General features: G+C 47.9%; 1 protein-coding gene across 4 annotated transcripts in view; it reads left to right on the top strand.

The window, feature by feature from the left end:
* The window catches only part of LOC147029374 (triple functional domain protein-like), a 497,357-nt gene that overhangs the window by 31,151 nt on the left and 445,334 nt on the right, over positions 1–20,872 (top strand). Inside the window, exon 1 of one of the 4 annotated variants that reach the window (XM_085872380.1) lies at positions 6,704–7,060. The exons of the other annotated variants lie outside the window; for them this stretch is intronic. Within the exon in view, the coding sequence (XP_085728506.1) occupies positions 6,994–7,060 (67 nt within the window). The 5' untranslated portion in view covers positions 6,704–6,993. Of the gene's footprint in view, positions 1–6,703; positions 7,061–20,872 lie in introns of those variants that run through there. 4 annotated transcript variants of the gene reach the window in all.

The following is a 20,872-nucleotide window of genomic DNA, read 5'->3' as shown; positions in this document are numbered from 1 at the left end:
GCAGGGACTCAAGGTGCACTTTTTTGAGTAATGGCTTTCTTCTTGCCACCCTACTGTTTATGATGATCCTATGTTTATATTACATGGCATGTAATAATATTACATGCCCTAGTAAGCCATAATTATCAAATTTTACCTGAAAAAGTGGGTAAATTTGGTGGCCATTTTGATTTTTTTGCATTTTACCAACCTAAGACATCATCCTCGGTCAAAAATTTCAATGGATTTGTGATCAGCGTGAATAATGGCCATAAAAAAACACTCCTTTCAACGGGACAATAGAGAAAAAGTCGATGTGTGTCCAACCCTAATTTTACATGCCCTAGTCAGCCATAATTATCAAATTTTACCTGAAAAGTGGGTAAATTTGGTGGCCATTTTGAATTTTTGCATTTTACCAACCAAAGACATCATCCGATGTCAAAAAGTTCAACGGATTCGTGATTAGCGTGAAATTTGGCCATACAAAACACTCCTTTCAAAAAAAGTATGGTTGTATTCCCAACCCTACTGTTAAGGATGGTTATGAGACATGTGTTGGTCCCCATGGGTCTGGAACTGTGAACCAGAATAGTACTGAATTCCTCGACTTTGCAAGAAGTCATGGACTTAGGGTGGCTTGTTCATGGCTTCAGCACCCACAAGCTCATCACTGGACTTGTTATTCCAACGCAGGTGGTGTGGCAAAGGAGATTGAGCATGTGCTCATTGATGGTCGCTGGAGGATGGTCCAGAACTGTAGGGTGCACCATAGTGCTCAGTTCCTCAATACCGACCACAGGCTTGTTGTAGCAACTCTGAAGTTACAGCTTAAATCCTGGAGAATGGTACCATCCCAGCCAAGGCTGGATGTTGGCAAGCTTAAGGATGAGAGGGTAGCTGAGGATTTTGTGAACAGGCTGGGTGGGGATTTGGGGGGTCTGGGTGCTTTGAGGAATCCTAAAGAGTGGTGAAGTGACTTGAAGACTACCGTCCTTGACGTTGCCGGTGGATGTCTTGGAACTCACCGGAGGGTGAAGAGGAATTTTGTCTCTCAAGGGACACTGGATACCATTGACCAGAGTTGCAGGGCGAGGCTGAATGGCAGAACTGAGCTGTTCAGGGAGCTGAAGTGTAAAACTGTTCATACGCATAGGGTAGACAAGGAGGCCTATGTGTGAGGAATCTGTGAGGGGGTAGAACATCACTTGTGGTCAAGGGATTCTCATCCTGCTTACAGGGGAACTCGTGCATTGCATTCCTCCAAGCCCATCCCTCGGTGTACTGCAATAAGAGCGGAGGGTGGTGGGCTCTTGACAGAGGAGTCCAAAGTGAAGACCCGCTGGGCCGGTTACTTTGAGCGGCTGTACCATGCTGATCCACCAGCTGTTGAGTTGCATGTTAGGGGTGTTCGTATCCCATTTGCTGAACCTCCAATCAACTGTTGTCCACCTTCGCTTGTGGAAACACAGGCTACGGTGAACTGGTTGAAATGGGGTAAAGCTCCAGGGATCTGTGGCATCCATGCTGAACTTCTCAAGGCTGGTGGAAATGCTGCACTTGTGTCATTGCATGCAGTTCTGTGCTCTGCCTGGAACACAGGCATCATCCCAACTTACTGGAAGAGGGGCCTTATTGTCCTTCTCTGGAAAGGGAAGGGTAATCACCAAGACTGCAACAACTACCGAGGGGTGACGCTGCTCTCAGCACTGGGCAAGGTCTTTGCTCGGATAATTCTTGGTAGGGTTCGCCATCATCTGCTTGAGCACCAGCATCCAGAGCAGTCAGGCTTTACACCAAGGAGGTCAACGATCGACTGTATCCTTGCTCTTCGGGTCCTCACCGAATGCAGATGAGAGTTTTGGCAGGGGCTGCTTGCAGCCTATGTTGATCTCTGTAAAGTATTTGATTCAGTGAATCGGGATGTCCTCTGAAGGATTCTTAGTCTTCGTGGGGTGCCACCAAAACTGATTGATCTGATGTCTGAACTCTACTCTGGTACTGAGAGTGCTGCGAGATGTGGTGGTACCATCTCTGACGTATTTCCAGTTGTTGCTGGAGTCAGGGTGTTTACTGGCCCCCACACTTTTTATCGCTTGTATGGAATGGATTCTGGGGATGATGTCGGAGAGATCAAGCTGCGGTGCATCGTTTGGGAATGTCAAGATCTCTGATCTTGATTTCGCACATGATGCAGTCATCTTTGCAGAGACGAGATATCCTTTTGAGGGCCCTCAAGGTGCTGAATGAGGAATCAGAGCCCTTGGTATTATGAGTTTCCTTGGTCAAAACTAGGATGCAGGCTTTCAATAACATCTTGGATGCTGCTATCTTATCTGTACCTGTTTGTTGTGAGGATGTTGAGGTCACGGAGAGATTCACTTTCCTTGGCAGTGATATTCATGTCTCTGCTGGTTGTGAGTCAGAGGTCAACCAACGTCTGCTTCGGGCCTGGGGAGTCATGGATTCACTGGATCATGGGGAATGGCACTACCGGTACCTGTGCGGGAGGACGAAAGACCGAGTCTTCAGGTCCTTGGTGCTTCCAGTCTTGCTCTCTGGATGTGAGACTTGGACTCTGACTAGGGATCTGAGACGGCGACTTAATTCCTTTGGTACCAGGTCTCTTCGGAGAATCCTTGGCTATCGCTGGTCGGACTTTGTGTCCAATGAGTGGTTGCTGAGAGAGACTCAAATGAGATTTGTGAGCTGCATAGTCCGTGAGCGTCAGCTGTGGCTGTATGGACATGTGGCTCGTTTTCCTGATGCTGATCCTGCTCACCAGATTCTCTCAGCGAGGTAGTCTCGTGAGTGGAGGAGGCCAATGGGCCAACCCCAACCACGTGCCTCGTGGTTGCAGCAGGTTGATCAGCATCTTCATGAGATGGTGCGTGCTCTCCAGCAAGGAACACAGGTGTGCGTGCTGTCCGGCAAGGAACACAGGTGTGCGTGCTGTCCGGCAAGGAACACAGGTGTGCGTGCTCTCCAGCACGGAATACTGCTGTGCATAGTTGTGGTTGAGCAAATTCGCAAACCACCATTCAGGTCCCATAGGTGAGATATCTCTGTAAGTATATGTGTAGTAGCCCAAACCCGTTGTTTGGGGGAATAAATGTCATTCATTCGGGCTGCGACCCTTTTAGATAGCCGTTTTTCTTTTACTATCTTTATTTTGGACCAACCGCCATTACTACCACCACAACCACCACCAACCGCATCTCGCCAACCACAGCCACCTTCTCCAGAACTGCCTTCACAACATCCACCTTCTCCACAACCGCTTTCACACACCAACCACCAACCGCAACGCCGCTTCACAACCACAGCAACGCCAACAGCCACGACCTTTACCGTCACATCTCGCTCTCGCAACCATCGCATCACCGCCATTCCCGCGCCGCTTGTGGGCACCGATCCTGGACTCGTACAGGGCGCGCACCGAGCAGCGGGTGCAAAAACACCAGCCTTTCCGAGAAATCGGATCAAGAACGATTCACGCCCACTTCTGTTCCGTCCTATCAGCGAGTGTGGGGCGATTTGGCCCCGCCTCCAGGTGCGTCAGAGTATAATCGCTATATGCAGATTCGCGGATCAAGAATCATTCACGCCCACTTTTCCTCTGTCCAATGGGGAGCGTGGCTCCACCCCCGAGCGATTCCTGATCCAAAAATCTGCATATGATTTCTCCTGTCGCACTATAAAGCGCCGAGCACGGAGCAAATCGAGGCAGTTGGAGGGAGTCGAGCAGTTGGAGGGAGTCGAGCAGTTGGACGGAGTTGAGAAGAGTGGAGAGTGGGAGAGTTGGAGAGTTGTGGCGGCGGCGAAGGCAGTCGAGAGAGTGTCTGCCGGGGTCCGGAAAGGCTGGAGAAGCCAAGAATCTTTGTGGAGGTCGGCGCTCATGTCAGAGTCGGGGAGCTGCGGAGAGGGGAGGCCGGTAACGCGACCGAGGTTGCGGTGGAGTCGCTCGTCGCGGGACCCAAGCCAGCGAGATATCCTCATTCCCCCGAGCATCAGCAACCCCCTCCTGTTTCCCCCCCCATGCTGAGATAGTGTGAGAAGGGGGCCCCGTTCCCACCCCATTCCAGGCAGTGCCAGCGAGGCCCGCGGAGTCGGGGCGCCGCCGCCATCTTGCGGCTCATCACCAGACGGGTAGGCTCGACGCGCTCTCGGCCCCAGGCCCGTCTGCCTCCTTATCGTGGAGGGTGGCCCCTTTTTCTTTTGCTTTGGAGTATATGTGTTGTCGGCGCCGTCTGTGAAGTAAAACTGTATAAGTGTTGCCGTGTGCTCGGTAGTCGGTAGTAGATCTGCATTGTGTCTCTTTTGTTGCATTTGCTTTTTGTGCAGAATTGTTGTTTCTTCGACTTTTACATTTGCTTTTGGTGCATAATTGTTGTGATTGTATATGTGTGCTTTCCGTTTGCCGCGGAATAAATGTGCTTTATGTTGAACTGTTTTTCCCGTTTCGCTTCGTCTTTTCTTTTATTGAATCTCCATCTTACTTCACGTAAAGGGTTGGTCGTGGGCTAAATACGCCCAATAATTAATCGAACCGTCGAGGTTGACGATAACACCGCTCGGTTATCCCGATAGTACGGATATCGCTTAAAGTGGCCCGTGTCCGAAGTCGACCTGCGGCGAGGTGCGATCGCCCGGTCTACCCTCCGTGTGGGTACTTAGGTAGGTCGAATTTGGTGAGCAACCCTATCCCACGCGGGGGGCCGATTGGCACGATCGTGGTGAGGCCGAAAGGCCCACCCGTGACTAGTTCCCGGCGTTAGTCCGAGAGGGTCACGACGGAATTGTCCGTCCGGTGGGCGACGTGCCGCGATTCGAGTTACGTGGCCGCTCGCACGCCGGCGGGCGCGAATCCGCAACAATACTTTCTGGCAATAAACACAGGTGTGCGTTACGTTGTGGCATTAAACACAGGTGTGCATACTCTCCGATACAGGTGTGCGTGCTCTACAAGACTGAGCACCTTTCTGGTGTGATACCTCGATACACCTTCCCATTGGTGGGGAGTTCCTTCGGTAGTTGGGAATGGACTGTGTACGTACACCTCAACTCCCCACCCGTTCTCCCCCACCCCCCCCCACAACATTAAATAAATATTAAATTGATGTATTTGAAGTCGTTTTTCACTTACTGTTTAAATGTTAAACGTACTTTTGTTGAACGATCTTCTGTTTTTAAAAGCATTTTATAAACAATGCAGACGAGTTGTTTTTATTTATTTTTTGAAGTCAAACAATCGATGCAATGATAAAACCGATTGTGATGAACAATTGGACAAACGACGGTGACTCGTGCTCCGTCGCCCTCTCCCTGCGTTCCACGTTTCCTCATGACCAGTCGAAGCCGAAAAGCCGTTTTCAAAGCGTAACAACTCGACAAGGCAGCAGGCATCGTTTATCAACCCCCAAGCCGTTTAAACGGAAAGGCCGAGAGTGGAGACGGCAAACAGAGCTTGGGAGAGAGTTCAGGTGGAGGTAGGGGAAGAACCTCGGGATTTGAATGGTGGATGGGTCCAGGTGGAGGTAGGGGAAGAACCTCGGGATATGAATCGTGGATGGGTCCAGGTGGAGGTAGGGGAAGAACCTTGGGATATGAATCGTGGATGGGTCCAGGTGGAGGTCGGAGAAGAACCTCGGGATTTGAATGGTGGATGGGTCCAGGTGGAGGTAGGGGAAGAACCTCGGGATATGAATCGTGGATGGGTCCAGGTGGAGGTAGGGGAAGAACCTTGGGATATGAATCGTGGATGGGTCCAGGTGGAGGTAGGGGAAGAACCTCGGGATTTGAATGGTGGATGGGTCCAGGTGGAGGTAGGGGAAGAACCATGAGATGTGAATGGTGGATGGGTCCAGGTGGAGGTCGGGGAAGAACCTCGGGATGTGAATCGTGGATGGGTTCAGGTGGAGGTAGGGGAAGAACCTCGGGATATGAATCGTGGATGGGTCCAGGTGGAGGTAGGAGAAGAACCTCGGGATTTGAATGGTGGATGGGTCCAGGTGGAGGTAGGGGAAGAACCTCGGGATATGAATCGTGGATGGGTCCAGGTGGAGGTAGGGGAAGAACCTTGGGATATGAATCGTGGATGGGTCCAGGTGGAGGTAGGGGAAGAACCTCGGGATTTGAATCGTGGATGGGTTCAGGTGGAGGTCAGGGAAGAACCTCGGGATTTGAATGGTGGATGGGTCCAGGTGGAGGTAGGGGAAGAACCTCGGGATTTGAATGGTGGATGGGTCCAGGTGGAGGTAGGGGAAGAACCTCGGGATTTGAATGGTGGATGGGTCCAGGTGGAGGTAGGGGAAGAACCATGAGATGTGAATGGTGGATGGGTCCAGGTGGAGGTCGGGGAAGAACCTCGGGATGTGAATCGTGGATGGTTTCAGGTGGAGGTAGGGGAAGAACCTCGGGATGTGAATCGTGGATGGGTCCAGGTGGAGGTAGGGGAAGAACCTCGGGATGTGAATGGTGCATGGGTTCAGGTGGAGGTAGGGGAAGAACCTCGGGATGTGAATGGTGGATGGGTCCAGGTGAAGGTCGGCGAGGACTCGACGGCCTTGAACTTGATCCGTGTCTCAGTGCCAGGTTGAACACGTCGTGCGCGACCGGAAGGCTCCGTTGAGCACGTGCGCCGCTAGGGGTCGCCACGTGCCGTGCGTATGCGAGCCTCATCGTGTCCCTCCGTCTCCTCCCCCGTGCCCCTTTTTATTTATTTATTTTTAATCCCTCCTCCCCGGATGAGGCAGCGCTCCGAAATCTCCAGGCGGCACCTGGGCCGAAGAGCCGCTGAGTACGTGAACATGGACGCGCCGGGACGAGTGGTGGTGCTTCGTTGACAGCGGTCCTTGAGAGAGCGGCCGGGAAGGGAACGGAAGGGAAGAGGAAGACCGCGAACAATAAAAAACGTGCAAAGAGGAGAGGAGAGTGAGGGGAGCCATCGAGATAGGGCGAGGAGAGCGAGGAGCCGCTGGCGGACGAGAGTGTCGCGCGGGAAACCTTGTCGCCATGAATTGCACGGAGGGCGCTGAGGATGCCGGTACGGACGGTGACGTGCTGGCGTTTTACAAAGCAGGTGAGTGAAGGCACGGTTTTCGAACCGCGCCCGGGGGGTGGTGGGAGGAGTGGGGTTCTCCGTTATGAGAGCGGAGCACGGACGCTCGAGGGATGTTTCAGGTGGTGCGGCCGGTTGGTTGTGGTTGTCTCGCTTTTTCGAGGCTCCAGATTCGGCCCTTGTGTGAATTGGGCCACGCATGGCGGGCCCAGGGTGTGGCGAGGCCGACGAGCTGGCGCCGCTCCTTTTGTTTCCCACGGGTTCGTGCGTTCTGCTGAAGCGGTCGTGCCTCTCGTGATCCGCTCTTCGACTGCACGGCTCCACGGCCGGCTCTTGGTGGTGGCAGCTCGTTTCCATAAATATATAAATAGCCTCCGTAGTGAGGGACAGGCGGAAGCGCAATTGTGCCTCTCTCTCCGGTTGTGATGTCACAGGACGAGTGGGGGGAGAGTGGGGCCACCGCTTGGGAGACTGATTGGGGTTTACCCTCCCTCGTCCCCAACCCCCTCTCCCCTTTTCGACCCACCCTGAGTTAAAAACTTAAATTTTTAAAAAATGAATTTATTTAATTTTCTTTTAATAATTAATAAATTCCCGCATCAGATTCCTCCCCCCCCATCCTCCTCCTCCCTCCACCTCCCCCACTTGCGCTCTTTAATTCGCAACCCCACCTTTGCTTGTTCATCGTTTTATTGCACCTGAGTATCTGGCCCCTTTATTATTCCTCTTCTTCACATTCACGGTTTTAAATCACGTGCTCGAGCGCGCGAGAGAGCTCTGCGAAAGGGATGACGTCATGTTGGCTCGAGGCCGCAAAATGCACTCCGCAAGACTCTCTTGCTGGTCCACAACCGGTGACGACCTTTTTTTATCACCGAATGGGACGTTTCAGCCTCGAACCTCCTGACGTGACTCAACGAGACATGCGGGAGAGGGATAGTCGGAGCTAAATCGAATGTCTCCTTCATTGTGCCTCGTGTTGGCCATTATGACGTCATTCTTGTAAAAACCCATCCGAGCCTGGGCAGATGGCGTCTTCCATTCCAAATCTCTCGCCTTTGCACTTGCCAAACAGCACGGAATTGATATGGCTTGTAACTCCATTATAAACCCTTTAACGTACAGGCACCACTGGTGGAGTAGGTGACGTGAACTGTTCTGATGTACAAACCGTGAATCCGCATCTGCCTGGTCACGTTGTGTTTTGTATTTGTGAAGTTGAAAGGCATTTTGTTTGATTTGTTCGACATTGTCATTGAAGAGGTTTTCCTTCCCCTTCCCTTGGCTAGCGTTCCACTGGGTGGTTTGTGTGTGCCGTACCGGTCGGTGTGAGAACAGAGATTTGTTCAGGCTTCCGGTGATGGCTCGCTGACTCTTCGTGAACGACACCCGTGGCATCTTCAACATCCACCAACTAATACCGGCAGATGGGACGTCCGCTCACCGTCCATCCGAGGGACCTTGAGGTAGACTCCTTCGAGGAAAGTGTACGTCCCTCAAAGTTATCCCACCAGCCCACTATCCTCATACATCTTGACTTTCGGAGCGAGGTGGCCGAGCATGCGCCCAATGAAGGATATAATTAAATAATGCCGTTAATTATCTTCAAAAGAGGTGTTTTAATTAACCCAAACACACAATTTTCACTCTTGCACTTCCTTGGAGTTTTCTTGGTGTGCGTGCAAAGTTTCAGGTTGCTCGGTTTCATGGTTTTGGAGTTACAGAGGAGTCACACTGACACTGACATTTATTATTATGGATAACCATCATACTTCAACTGGATCGTTTATTCATTATATAATTAGTTGTCCTGTTGGTTATTATTTTTGTCTTGTGAATGACAAAACCTGGAACAATAAGAAAGCATGTTTCCTGTGTAACCCCCCCCCCCAAAAAAAAAAATATGAAGCTGCATCAGATGATAAAAGACCTTGCCTGCACTCTCATAGCATATTGCTTCATAACAAGGGGTGTTGGTAGCAGCAGCTAAATGCCAGCTTCTTGCCTCGTTCCAACGCACCACTGAGCCCCTGGAAGCCTCGATGCTGCAGTTCTATGCCAATCGAGCCAACCCGGGTTGAGTTCAAGTCTCCCGTCTTTGTGCAGTGTGGTTCTTTTGGCGAAAGCCTTGTTGCAAAACTGAAAATGTCTGGAATTGCTTTGCTTCTGACAATCCGAACAATCATTTGTAGTTTTTTTTTGTTGTTAAATAAACAAACAGCCAAATTGACGCGAGAATAGCGAAAGCAGAGGAGCCCACTCGTCGCTTGATTGATCAGTGCTGTGAAGTCCAGTGCTCCCACCCATCGTGCTTCGGCTCGCTTTGGGAGAGTGCCCAAAATGAATCGGGGGGGGGGGGGACAGATAGCATTGCGAGCCAATGCGGATCGATTGTAAAAGCTGGATGTAGGAGAACCCGGAATAGCTTGAACCGTTGAGTGGTGCATGTAAAGGAGTCAACTCGCAGGAAATTGTGTTTCCCACAAAGTGCAGTGCTTTGTAATTATCTCTGCACTTTTATCATTATTATTATTATTATTATCACGAGTGCGTGCCCGTACATGCAAAAAAAAGAAAAACTTTCAAACCGCTTCAATTGTGACGTCATAGCACCGTGTCCTGTCATTGCTTTGGTAAGTAAACGGCCATAACTTGGGAAACGGATGAAGAAGAACGATATCAAACCTTGAAAAGGCACATACTCAGGTCCCCAGCGTCAATTGTGACGTCATATCAAACGAAGAAGAAGAATTGTGACGTCAATCGTGACGTCATAGCACTGTGTCCTGTCATTGGGTTGGTAAATAAATGGCCATAACGTGGGAACCACTTGTCTGATTAATACCAAACCTTGAAAAGGCACATCCACAGGGCCCCAGCAATATACCTGGCAAGTTTCAATTAGATCGGACCAGTGGTTGTCGAGAAACAGCGGTCACAGACAGACAGACACACAGAGATTGCTGGAATTATAGATAGATTAATTACCATTATTATTATTTTTGGTTTTATTTCCACAAAAATGTAAAATTGCTCACAAATAGTGTGGTGACAGAGGGCAAAGCGACAATGAAACCGACAGTGGAGCAGTGAGTGGGGCCACGGTGAGATATAAACAGCAAGAGGATGATGAACCAGAGGAGAGAGTGGAGGGGGAGGAAACAGTTCGCTGAAAGCAAGAAGTTTGGATTATGTAGGGTTAATGGGGCGAGAAAACGATCTTGGCGGAAGGATGGGAGATGAAAGGAGATGGTGGTGCACTGCCTGCTTGAAACCCTGGAGGGAAGAGTGTGATTGAACGGCCTCGTGAAGGTGGTTCCAAAAACGGAGAAAAGGAGTGGAGGTGGGTGGTAAGCCTGGATTTTAGGACTTTAAGCAGGAGGTGGTTACTGAAAGAACATGTGCATCCTGGAGTTTCTGGAGAGGGTCGAAGGGCGAAGAGAGTGCAGGGTAGTAAATAGTAGGAGAGGCAGCCGTTCTTGGCAGCTGCAAGTCATCCATGTTTCACAGCCATGCCAGCGATAAGTCGTCCTTGTATTATAAAATACAATGACTTGTCAAAATCCCATCGTACAATGGAGAGGACTTGTATGTGAAAACGAGAGCAGAGACTGCAGACTGCAGTGAGATCCATCTTGTATTTGTATTTCATAATTGAGTGAAAAATGTTTTCGAACTGCACTCATTATTGGAAACGTTATTTATTTTCACATCGCGTTGGATGAAGTCATGCTTTGCTTGTCCACACTTCATTGGGAATTTGTGTTCGTGATTTATAAATGGAAGTTCAAACATGTTTCCATCATTTATATTCACTTACACGTACTTCAACACCACGGAACACATCTTTGTTCTCTTGCTCAAGTTTCTTTTTTCAATATATACAGTCAAGGCTCGAGAAAGAGTGAGAACGCAACATAACAAAAGCATTCGGGGGGAGTGCGGGATGGGGTGGAGGTAGGGGTTGGTCAATACCCCCTCCAAACACAATTCCTTTTCCTTCAGTAGTTTGCCCATCCATTCTACAATGGGGATGTGTTTGTGTGTGTGTGTGTGTGTCTTGAGGCCATAACTACTTTTTTTTAACCACTTTAGCTTTTGTCATCAGATTTTCAACTCGAACGGCACTCGGAGTGTATACCTCCAGTAGATTGAGCGGTTTCCATTTTGTATCCACTGAGAGGCCGGATCTCCATTTGGACCTCAACCGAATTCTAATCGGCTTGTTTTTGTCACCTACGCAAGTCATTCACCAACTTTCTTCATCATCATCTGTCCACAACCATTTGAGATATCGTGCTCACAGACGTAAAAACAAGGATGAAAACATTACCTTCAGTGGCGGAGGTTAAAAAAAACAAAACAACAAAACAACAAACTTTTATGATGAGAACATGGAAAAAAGTAATTAATACATTTTCCTTTAAAAAATTTTTTTAAAGCTGTTGTTTTCGTCGTTTTGTTTCAGTACAGTCAATGTGGACGGGTTTTGCATTTTGGGATGTTTTCGAATTTACAATCAACATCATAATTTCTTCCGCAACCTGTGGCTGCTGGTTGCCTCATTGCTGGGAGCACGGTTGTGCTGCTGATGAAGTGCCTCCTGTTTCCAGTAAGCCAGTACTCATTTTGCCGACCTCAGAAAGATGACAGGTTGAGTCAACCCACCTGGTGTTATTTAACAGCATGACAGGGACTCAAACTCAAGATCCTAGGATCTTAAGCCAGCCACCTTAACCATGAAGCCAACACCAGACTTCACAATTCAGATTTAAATATGCACTCACGAAGCCTAATGTGAGTGGCAAAGTGAAACTAGACCCAACTGTGCTGTTTTCTGCTGTGGAGTCACAGCAGATAACCTGGTATCTGCATGGTGATGTGACTGGCTGCATCCTTTTTCAAACTTTATTGACAGTTTTTTGCAGTCCATGATGTGTAGACTTGTGTGCCTACATATCTAAAGAAAAGTTAAAATGGACATTCGGAAGTTATTTTTTTTGTGCGAAAGAAACTTTGAACCTCCGGCAGATCATTGACAGCAGGATTTTCCAACCGAACCAGGTTGGGCCAAGCTACCGCCACCTACCTTGGCTCTCGACGCCGTATCGGCGCAAGTACAGCGAAAACATCTCGGATCTTTTGGTGCAGTCAGTACTGTTTATCTCGGCATACATACAACAGAAGATGATTTGAGAAGGGTAACTGTTCCTTGAAATCTCAGAGGAAAAAAGCATTGGGCCTAATCAATCACATCTGATAGATTTTACCAAGATAATCTATCTTATAAAAGGAGCTGTGTCTGTCTGTCTGTCATGTTATAACTTGAGATTGGATTCACGGATTTCATTGAATCTAACTTCAGTGGATTCAGGGAACTCCCGGGAAGATTTGTGATGAAATTAAAAAAAAATATTTTAACATTTTTTTTTTTAATGGGTACACGTGGCGAAACTGCAAACGCCAACTTGCGATGTGGGCCACCCTCGCACTCCCAGGAATCCTTTTTCTTCTTGCCCTATTGATTAGCCATCACAGCAAAGATTGTTATTTCCGTCAGCGAAGCGACTGGTCTAATATTCCAGAATTTGGGAAAACAGTCGTTCTTTTTCATTTTTCCACTTCAATAAATTCCCTTGGGTTTAATGATCTGTTCAACAAGATGTTGTGTTCCGTTTTCCCTCTCATCACTTCCACTCAAAAACAAGATAAGCTGAGGATTCATTTCTCAAAGAGGAGTGCAGGATTGGAAGAAAGTCTTTGAAAAATTGTCCAAATGTGCCTTTTCCCAGGTTCATTTGGAATGTATGAAAAAGTGGAAATGCTTCAAATGTGGCGAAGAAACGGGATCAGGAGCAGTGATGTTTTCGGAAAGTCATAAGAACACACCTTTTGAGAGAAGCAGGAATTACCTTGCAAAGGTTTCTGATATTGTGAGGTTACTTGAAAGCTTGGATTACCATTTTGTGGGAATGATGAGGGAAAGGAAACCAAAATGAAAGGGAATTTCCTTGAATTTTATGATTTTTTTTTTTTCTTTTCAAAGCATGACGAAACTTTCAACAAAATACAGGCCAACCCGAACTACAGTCGTGGCCAAAAATATTGGCACCCTTTAATTTTTTTTCTATGCAATGATTCACAATTTTCTCGAAAAATAAGTTCAAATTGACAAAAGTGTTTGGTGTCTATAATTCTTTATTTCACTCTAAATATGACAGAACCTTTGTTTTTTTATTCAGAACTTAATATCTCCTTTTAAATCAGAAAATAAAAATACATTGCATTGACAAAATAATAAGATTGACATCCTCGACTTAATATTTGGTATCACAGCCTTTGGACAAAATAACTGCAGTCAAGCTCTTCCAACAGCCATGAATGAGCTTCCTACACCTCTCTACTGGTAGTTTGGCCCACTCTTCTTCTGCAAACTGCTCCAGTTATCCCAGATTTGAAGGGCGTCTTCTCCCAACTGCTGTTTTCAGATCTCCCCACAGGTGTTCAATGGTGTTTAGATACTCATTGCTTGCCGCTTCAGAACAGTCCAGCGTTTTGTGTTGAACCATTCCTGGGTGATTTTTGAAGTGTGTTTGGTGTCATTGTCCTGCTGCAAGACCCATGACCTTCGATGGAATACCAGCTTTCTGACACTGGGTTGAACATTGCTCTCTGAAATGCCTGGGTAATCTCCTGATTTCATGATGTCATGCACACATTCAAGGCATCAAAACAACCCCAAAACATCACTGAACCTCCTCCATGTTTGACTGTAGGGAAGGTGATCTTTTCTTTAAAGGCTTCATTTTGTTTTCTGTAAACATAGAGATGATGAGCTTTTCCAAGAAACTCTAATTTGGTCTCATCTGTCCACAGGACATTCTCCCAGAAGGATTTTTCATTTGTTCAGGTGTGTTTTGGCAAAGTCCAGTCAGGCTTTCTTATGTCTCTCTCTCTGCAGTGGGGTCCTTTTGGGTTGCCTTCCAGAGAACCCCCTTTCATTGAGTTGGTGACGGATGGTGCGAGTTGAAACCATGGTACCTTGTGTCTGAAGGTCAGCTTGAATCTGTTTGGCAGTTGGTTGAGGTGCTTTCTCCACCATTCAAACAATCTTTCGCTGCAATCTTCGATCAAGTTTTCTCTTGCGACCACGTCCAAGGAGGTTGGCTATAATCCCATGGGCCTTAAATTTCCTGATAGCATTGCGTATGGTGGACACAGGAACATCAAGGTCTCTGGATATGGACTTGGATAACCAGCCTTGAGATTGTCCATGCTTGGCTACAATCTTGTGTCTGACCTCCTCAGACAATTCTCTCGTTTTCTTTCTTTTCTCCATGCTCATTGCGGTCACACACAGTGACACAAAACAGCAGAATGACTCCTTTTCTCTCCTCGAACTGGTTGAATGAGTGATTTTTATATTGCAGGCACCTGCAACTCACCACAGTCGAGTTCAAGTCCAAAGTAAAGGAGAATCACCTGCTTGAAATCAAATTATTTTTCGCTACTTATAAAAGGTGTCAATAACATTGTGTGGGCCATTTTAGGATTTCTGTGTGGAATCAGCTAATATTTAGTAATTTTTTCAGCTTTTTTTTTGTTTGTTTTGTTCCACGACAAACCAAAGAAATACATTTGTGGATACCAAAAGTTTTTTTTTTAAGTTCAACAATTTTCTGGAAGAAATGGTGCATTATTTCAAAAAAGTGCAAGGGTGCCAATACTTTTGACCATGACTATATAACCCAAACGATAACCCTTTCCTTTAATTTCAAAACGAAGTGCTACAGTTCTGCGCAGATTTAGTTTGCAAAGAAATTGTAGAGGTAGTAAATAAGACTGGGATTTTTGCTGTAATGGCAGACGAGGCCAGATCGTTAAAGATGGAGAAGCTTTCCGTTTGAATCAGATTAGCAGAAAAGCTTGATATCGGAGAAAGAACGGTTTCTGTGCTTTGTCAATTGGTCATCTTCCCAAAATGCAGAAAGCATTTATAGCACCATAAAGAAAGCTTTGGAGAGAAATGGATTGCAGAATGTGTCGATAGTTGTCCAATCTGATGATGGTGTTGCTGTCACGATGGTTTGTAGCTGAGCCGGTATTCAAACCCTGGCGAGACAGCTTGGAGGCCGGGATTCAAACCCTGGCTAGACAGCTTGGAGGCCGGGATTCAAACCCTGGCTAGACAGCTTGGAGGCCGGGATTCAAGCCCTGGCTAGACAGCTTGGAGGCCGGGATTCAAGCCCTGGCTAGACAGCTTGGAGGCCGGGATTCAAACCCTGGCTAGACAGCTTGGAGGCCGGGATTCAAACCCTGGCTAGACAGCTTGGAGGCCGGGATTCAAACCCTGGCTAGACAGCTTGGAGGCCGGGATTCAAGCCCTGGCTAGACAGCTTGGAGGCCGGGATTCAATCCCTGGCTAGACGGCTTGGAGGCCGGGATTCAAGCCCTGGCTAGACGGCTTGGAGGCCGGGATTCAAGCCCTGACGAGACGGCTTGGAGGCCGGGATTCAAGCCCTGACGAGACGGCTTGGAGGCCGGGATTCAAGCCCTGGCTAGACAGCTTGGAGGCCGGGATTCAAGCCCTGGCTAGACAGCTTGGAGGCCGGGATTCAAGCCCTGGCTAGACAGCTTGGAGGCCGGGATTCAAGCCCTGGCTGGACAGCTTGGAGGCCGGGATTCAATCCCTGGCTAGACGGCTTGGAGGCCGGGATTCAAGCCCTGGCTAGACGGCTTGGAGGCCGGGATTCAAGCCCTGACGAGACGGCTTGGAGGCCGGGATTCAAGCCCTGACGAGACGGCTTGTAGGCCGGAATCAAGCCCTGGCTAGACGGCTTGGAGGCCGGGATTCAAGCCCTGACGAGACGGCTTGTAGGCCGGAATCAAGCCCTGGCTAGACGGCTTGGATGCCGGGATTCAAGCCCTGGCTAGACAGCTTGGAGGCCGGGATTCAAGCCCTGGCTAGACAGCTTGGAGGCCGGGATTCAAGTCCTGGCTAGATGGCTTGGAGGCCGGGATTCAAGCCCTGACTAGACGGCTTGTAGGCCGGGATTCAAACCCTGGCAAGACGGCTTGGAGGCCGGGATTCAAGTCCTGGCTAGAGGGCTTGGAGGCCGGGATTCAAGCCCTGGCTAGACGGCTTGGATGCTGGGATTCAAGCCCTGGCTAGACGGCTTGGAGGCCGGGATTCAAGCCCTGACTAGACGGCTTGTAGGCCGGGATTCAAACCCTGGCTAGACGGCTTGGAGGCCGGGATTCAAGCCCTGGCTAGACGGCTTGGAGGTCGGGATTCAAACCCTGGCTAGATGGCTTGGAGGCCGGGATTCAAGCCCTGGCTAGATGGCTTGGAGGCCGGGATTCAAACCCTGGCTAGACGGCTTGGAGGCCGGGATTCAAGCCCTGGCTAGACGGCTTGGAGGCCGGGATTCAAGCCCTGGCTAGACGGCTTTTAGGCCGGGATTCAAGCCCTGACTAGACGGCTTGTAGGCCGGGATTCAAACCCTGGCTAGACGGCTTGGAGGCCGGGATTCAAGCCCTGACGAGACGGCTTGTAGGCCGGGATTCAAACCCTGGCTAGACGGCTTGGAGGCCGGGATTCAAGCCCTGACGAGACGGCTTGTAGGCCGGGATTCAAACCCTGGCTAGACGGCTTGGAGGCCAGGATTCAAGCCCTGACGAGACAGCTTGTAGGCCGGAGTCAAGCCCTGGCTAGATGGCTTGGAGGCCGGGATTCAAGCCCTGGCTAGATGGCTTGGAGGCCGGGATTCAAGCCCTGGCTAGACGGCTTGGAGGCCAGGATTCAAGCCCTGACGAGACGGCTTGTAGGCCGGGATTCAAGCCCTGGCTAGACGCCTTGGAGGCCGGGATTCAAGCCCTGGCTAGACGGCTTGGAGGCCGGAGTCAAGCCCTGGCTAGACGGCTTGGAGGCTGGGATTCAAGCCCTGGCCAGACAGCTAAAACCCTGCGTACCTCTAGCTCATCCTGCCTGCCCCACTTTGAAGGAAGTACAGTATTTTTGTTGAGACGATGTTTATGTTTGTGTTAACACCTGGGTCACATGATTCATGTGGTGCTAAATTTTGTTTATTCAATCATTTGTTGTTATGCCAACGGTGGAACGTGGTAAACATGCCAAATACTCAGGTGAAAACAACAAACAGTGATTAAATAATGACCATGAACTGTATTTTTGATTTCAATGCATTAACATTGTAACTGCACCAACAAGCGGTAAATTCGGAAGTCAGACCAAGCTACTCATTATTAATATTAGTCTCCCCCACACTCACTTCCCTCAAATAGAGAAGTCAAATGATGCCTATGAACAAAAGGAACAATAAGAAGAGAGGTGGGAAAGGGTGGGGGGGAGACACCAACAGTATGGTCGAGGGACACCATAGATGGAGACTGATAAACAAGGGGTGAGGATGAGGGGTAGAGGAACCTCAGGATGTAAAATATGGATACAGTAGCAAACTCTCAGGAAGGAAAAAAACGAGAATTTTGGAAGTAGGTCGGCTTCGGGTGAGGGTGGGAGGAGGGGGTAGAAAAGATTATGTATTTGGATAGCGATGATCTGAGATGGTGGTGAACTGCTCTCTTGAAGACCTGCAGGGAAGAATGAGCTTGAAGAGGATGTGGAAATTTGTTCAACAGGTAGGAAAAAAAAGAGGAACAAATGAGTGGAGGTGAGCAGTGATTCTGGATTATAGGAGTTTTACCAGACCCTGCAGAAAGCTGGTATGGTTGGGGAAGTTGGGGGGGGGTGGGGGCAGGGACAAAGCACAGAAAGAACAGAGGGTGCAAAGCCAGGAATGAAGCGGGAGAAGACAAAGACCACTGACCTGTCTGTGATGGCAAAACGATAGGCCCATGGACTAGGCCTCAGTGCGGGAGATCCCACTGATCTCAAAGGCCTTGGTTTCCACTGCAGAAAGCTGAGCAATCCATGAAGCAGGGGCATCATCACAGAGGGGAGAGCAGTGCTCTATCAAACTGCAGATTAAGTTGTTGTTGGTGTATAAGAGTTCAGATGTGCCAAGGAAGGACAAGTTATTGTTACATCTCATGTGGACTAGTTTATTTTTATGCCTATGCTGATGAAGTCGTTGGAGGCATGATGTTTTCGGCTTGTCTGTCTATCCGTCCATCCGTGCATCCGTCTCTGCTAATTACCTATGCCGCTGAATGTGGAAGGAGGTTATGTTTTCACCCCTGTCTGTTTGTCTCTTTGTCTGTTTGTTTGTTTGTGTGCAGGATATCTCAAAAGGTTGTAGATGGATTTGGATGAAACTTGGTGGACAGGTTGGGTGTGTGGCAAGGATGAATTGATTCGATTTTGGTGAAGATCTGAATCCGGATCTGGATACGAGGAAATAATTTTTAAATTGATTCTTCACCATTGAAAGATTGGGCCTAAAACGATATAGTACTGTGTAGCATGATATTTCAAAAATGTATCGGGCCCGATATGTTCTCTTGGATCAGGTATTACGTGGTGGAGGTATGCGCTCCACCGAGCGTCCTTAGAGTTTTCTCTGTTTTCACTGCAACCGCTTATCCAATTGAGATGAAATTTTCACCATCAGACTCATGTCTAATGTTTTAATTATAATTATGGCATCGTCGGTCACGTGGTGAAGCAGGCATGTTAGAAAAAAGGAAAATATTTGGATCTCTACGAAACCGCTCAATGGAAAAAAATTGAAACTTGGCACCTGTGAAGTACTCCACATGGAAAATAAGTGGTTTTTTTTTTGGACGATGTAACAGGTGTCTTTGTTGTGACGTCATAATTGCATATGTCGAATGCTTTATCCGATCAGTATGAACATTTATGAAGGTCATCTCGGGCTAAATTGTATGGGGGGGGGGGGAGGAATTGATGACGTCATCAGTCATGTAGTTCGTCATCGCATTTTTATTTTTATTTTTAACATTTAAAACCTTCAAAAATCTTCTTCTCTGAAATGGCTGAACAGATCAAAGCAACTTTTACAGGTATGATCACCAATCCATGGGAAACAAAAACTTCTCCACCTATGACGTCATAGGTCACATGGTTTGGCAGCGATAATTTGTTGAAGAATAAAGATTTTAAAATCTTCTCCAGACTGGCTGGACAGGATGGATCGAGTGGAAACTTCACCCACATGTTCCTCAAGCCTTGGGGATTACCAGGGTGTTAATGAATAAATAATAGGTCACATAGTCTGGCAACCATATTGGATTGAACGAAAACCTTAAAAAAAACATTATATCTCTTGAACCGCTTCATCAATCGATGTGAAACATCTCAGTTATGATTGAGTAGTCATGGGGAATATATGTTTTAAATTTTACCCTGATCGGACGCATGGTCTGGCAGTCAGAATTATTTAATATTTTGAATCCAGACCCAGGGATTTCAATCAAACTTGGTGCAAGTGTGTATAATGATGTGATAATGTGTGCGGAGGCATATCTGGTGACGTCACAACGTCAAAGAGTGCTCTTGTACCTCATTCTATTTTTCGATCTCATCGATTGTGTAACGCTGAAAATCCCAAAAAGCAAATAAAGTTTTGTTTTTGTCTGCTGTCCGTGCAATATTGAGTAGCATATGCATCAACCGCGATGATCACACACTGTGACTAGGCCTAGTGTAAAGGCTTGGCCAAGCTCACTTAACACACATTCTTTCAAATTTAGCGGTTGACACTCGAGGCTTTTAACCATGGTAATCAATTGATCGATATCATAAAGCAAGACTCTCTGTCTGTCGAGCCCTGTCAAACTTTCTGTGGAACCTTTTGGGATCCCAGTGGGTCTCCTCGGGTGGGTGGGAGGTTTCATACAGTTATCACTACAATTATGATTTTTTTGAGTTTCCACCCGAACGAAGATGCTCTCTCCGCATGCAAGCTCATTCATGGGTTCAGCATTGGCAGTTTCGCTGAGGCACTCTCCAGAATTGGATCCCCAAAAGGACTGCATGTTCTCACCAAAATGGGAAAAGATGAGGAACCTAGCCGATCAATAATTTTTGCAGTGAATTACATTGTACGCGCGTAGACACACACATGAGGGGGTTGGCCATCCTGCCAATGTCCCTATTCACGGCTCTGCAAATGTGTTTCATAGGTGGTATTACAAGTGATTAACTGGAATGGCACTTCGTAAAGTGCATACCAGCTGAACAGGTTACATTTTGCATCCCACTGATCCGCATCCGGACCCGAACCAAAATCTAATCGGCTTGTTCTTGTCACCTACCGAACTTATCCACAATTATTATTTTTTTTTTGTCATCCGTCCACAACTTTTTTGAAACATCGTGCTGTACATTGTTTTTGGCCCTAATCTTACTGCTATGTAACAACCAAAGAAAAGCATTTTGTGCATCATCCTGTTTTACCATAAGCAGTTATCAGCTTGTTGAGGCCTCATCATAAGACAACTACAAGCACGGGATATGGCACCTGCTCTTGTATTTGGCTCATGGTGAAGGCTTATCTTCTTCTTGAAGCACTGGCTTCTTCTTTCTCTATCCTTGTATTCCTACATCTTCTCTTCCTTTTCTTTCTTCTCCTGCTTCCATAATTATTCCCATCTTGTTCGTTTGGCCAGGAGGGAACAGTTCTGGTCAAAGTCTTTCTGGATTCAGTCAGCTACGCCTAACATTTGACCGTGGCAGGAATTTGTGATTTTGTTTAGGGTTCCGCTAATAACTCGGCTCTCACTCCTCACGGAAAACGCCGTGGGATCTTTGGCGTCAGCAATGACCGGTGCTGGCAAATGGGTCCTACGGTATCCTTCCGATGGATGGTGTCACATTGATGTGTTGCTGTC

Source organism: Eptatretus burgeri, chromosome 3 (genome assembly GCF_056783735.1).
Source record: "Eptatretus burgeri isolate ZD-2024b chromosome 3, Ebu_testis_v1, whole genome shotgun sequence".
In the NCBI taxonomy this organism is placed as follows: domain Eukaryota; kingdom Metazoa; phylum Chordata; class Myxini; order Myxiniformes; family Myxinidae; genus Eptatretus; species Eptatretus burgeri.
The sequence above is the reverse complement of the archived record's forward strand: the minus strand, read 5'-3'. Positions and strand labels throughout refer to the sequence as shown.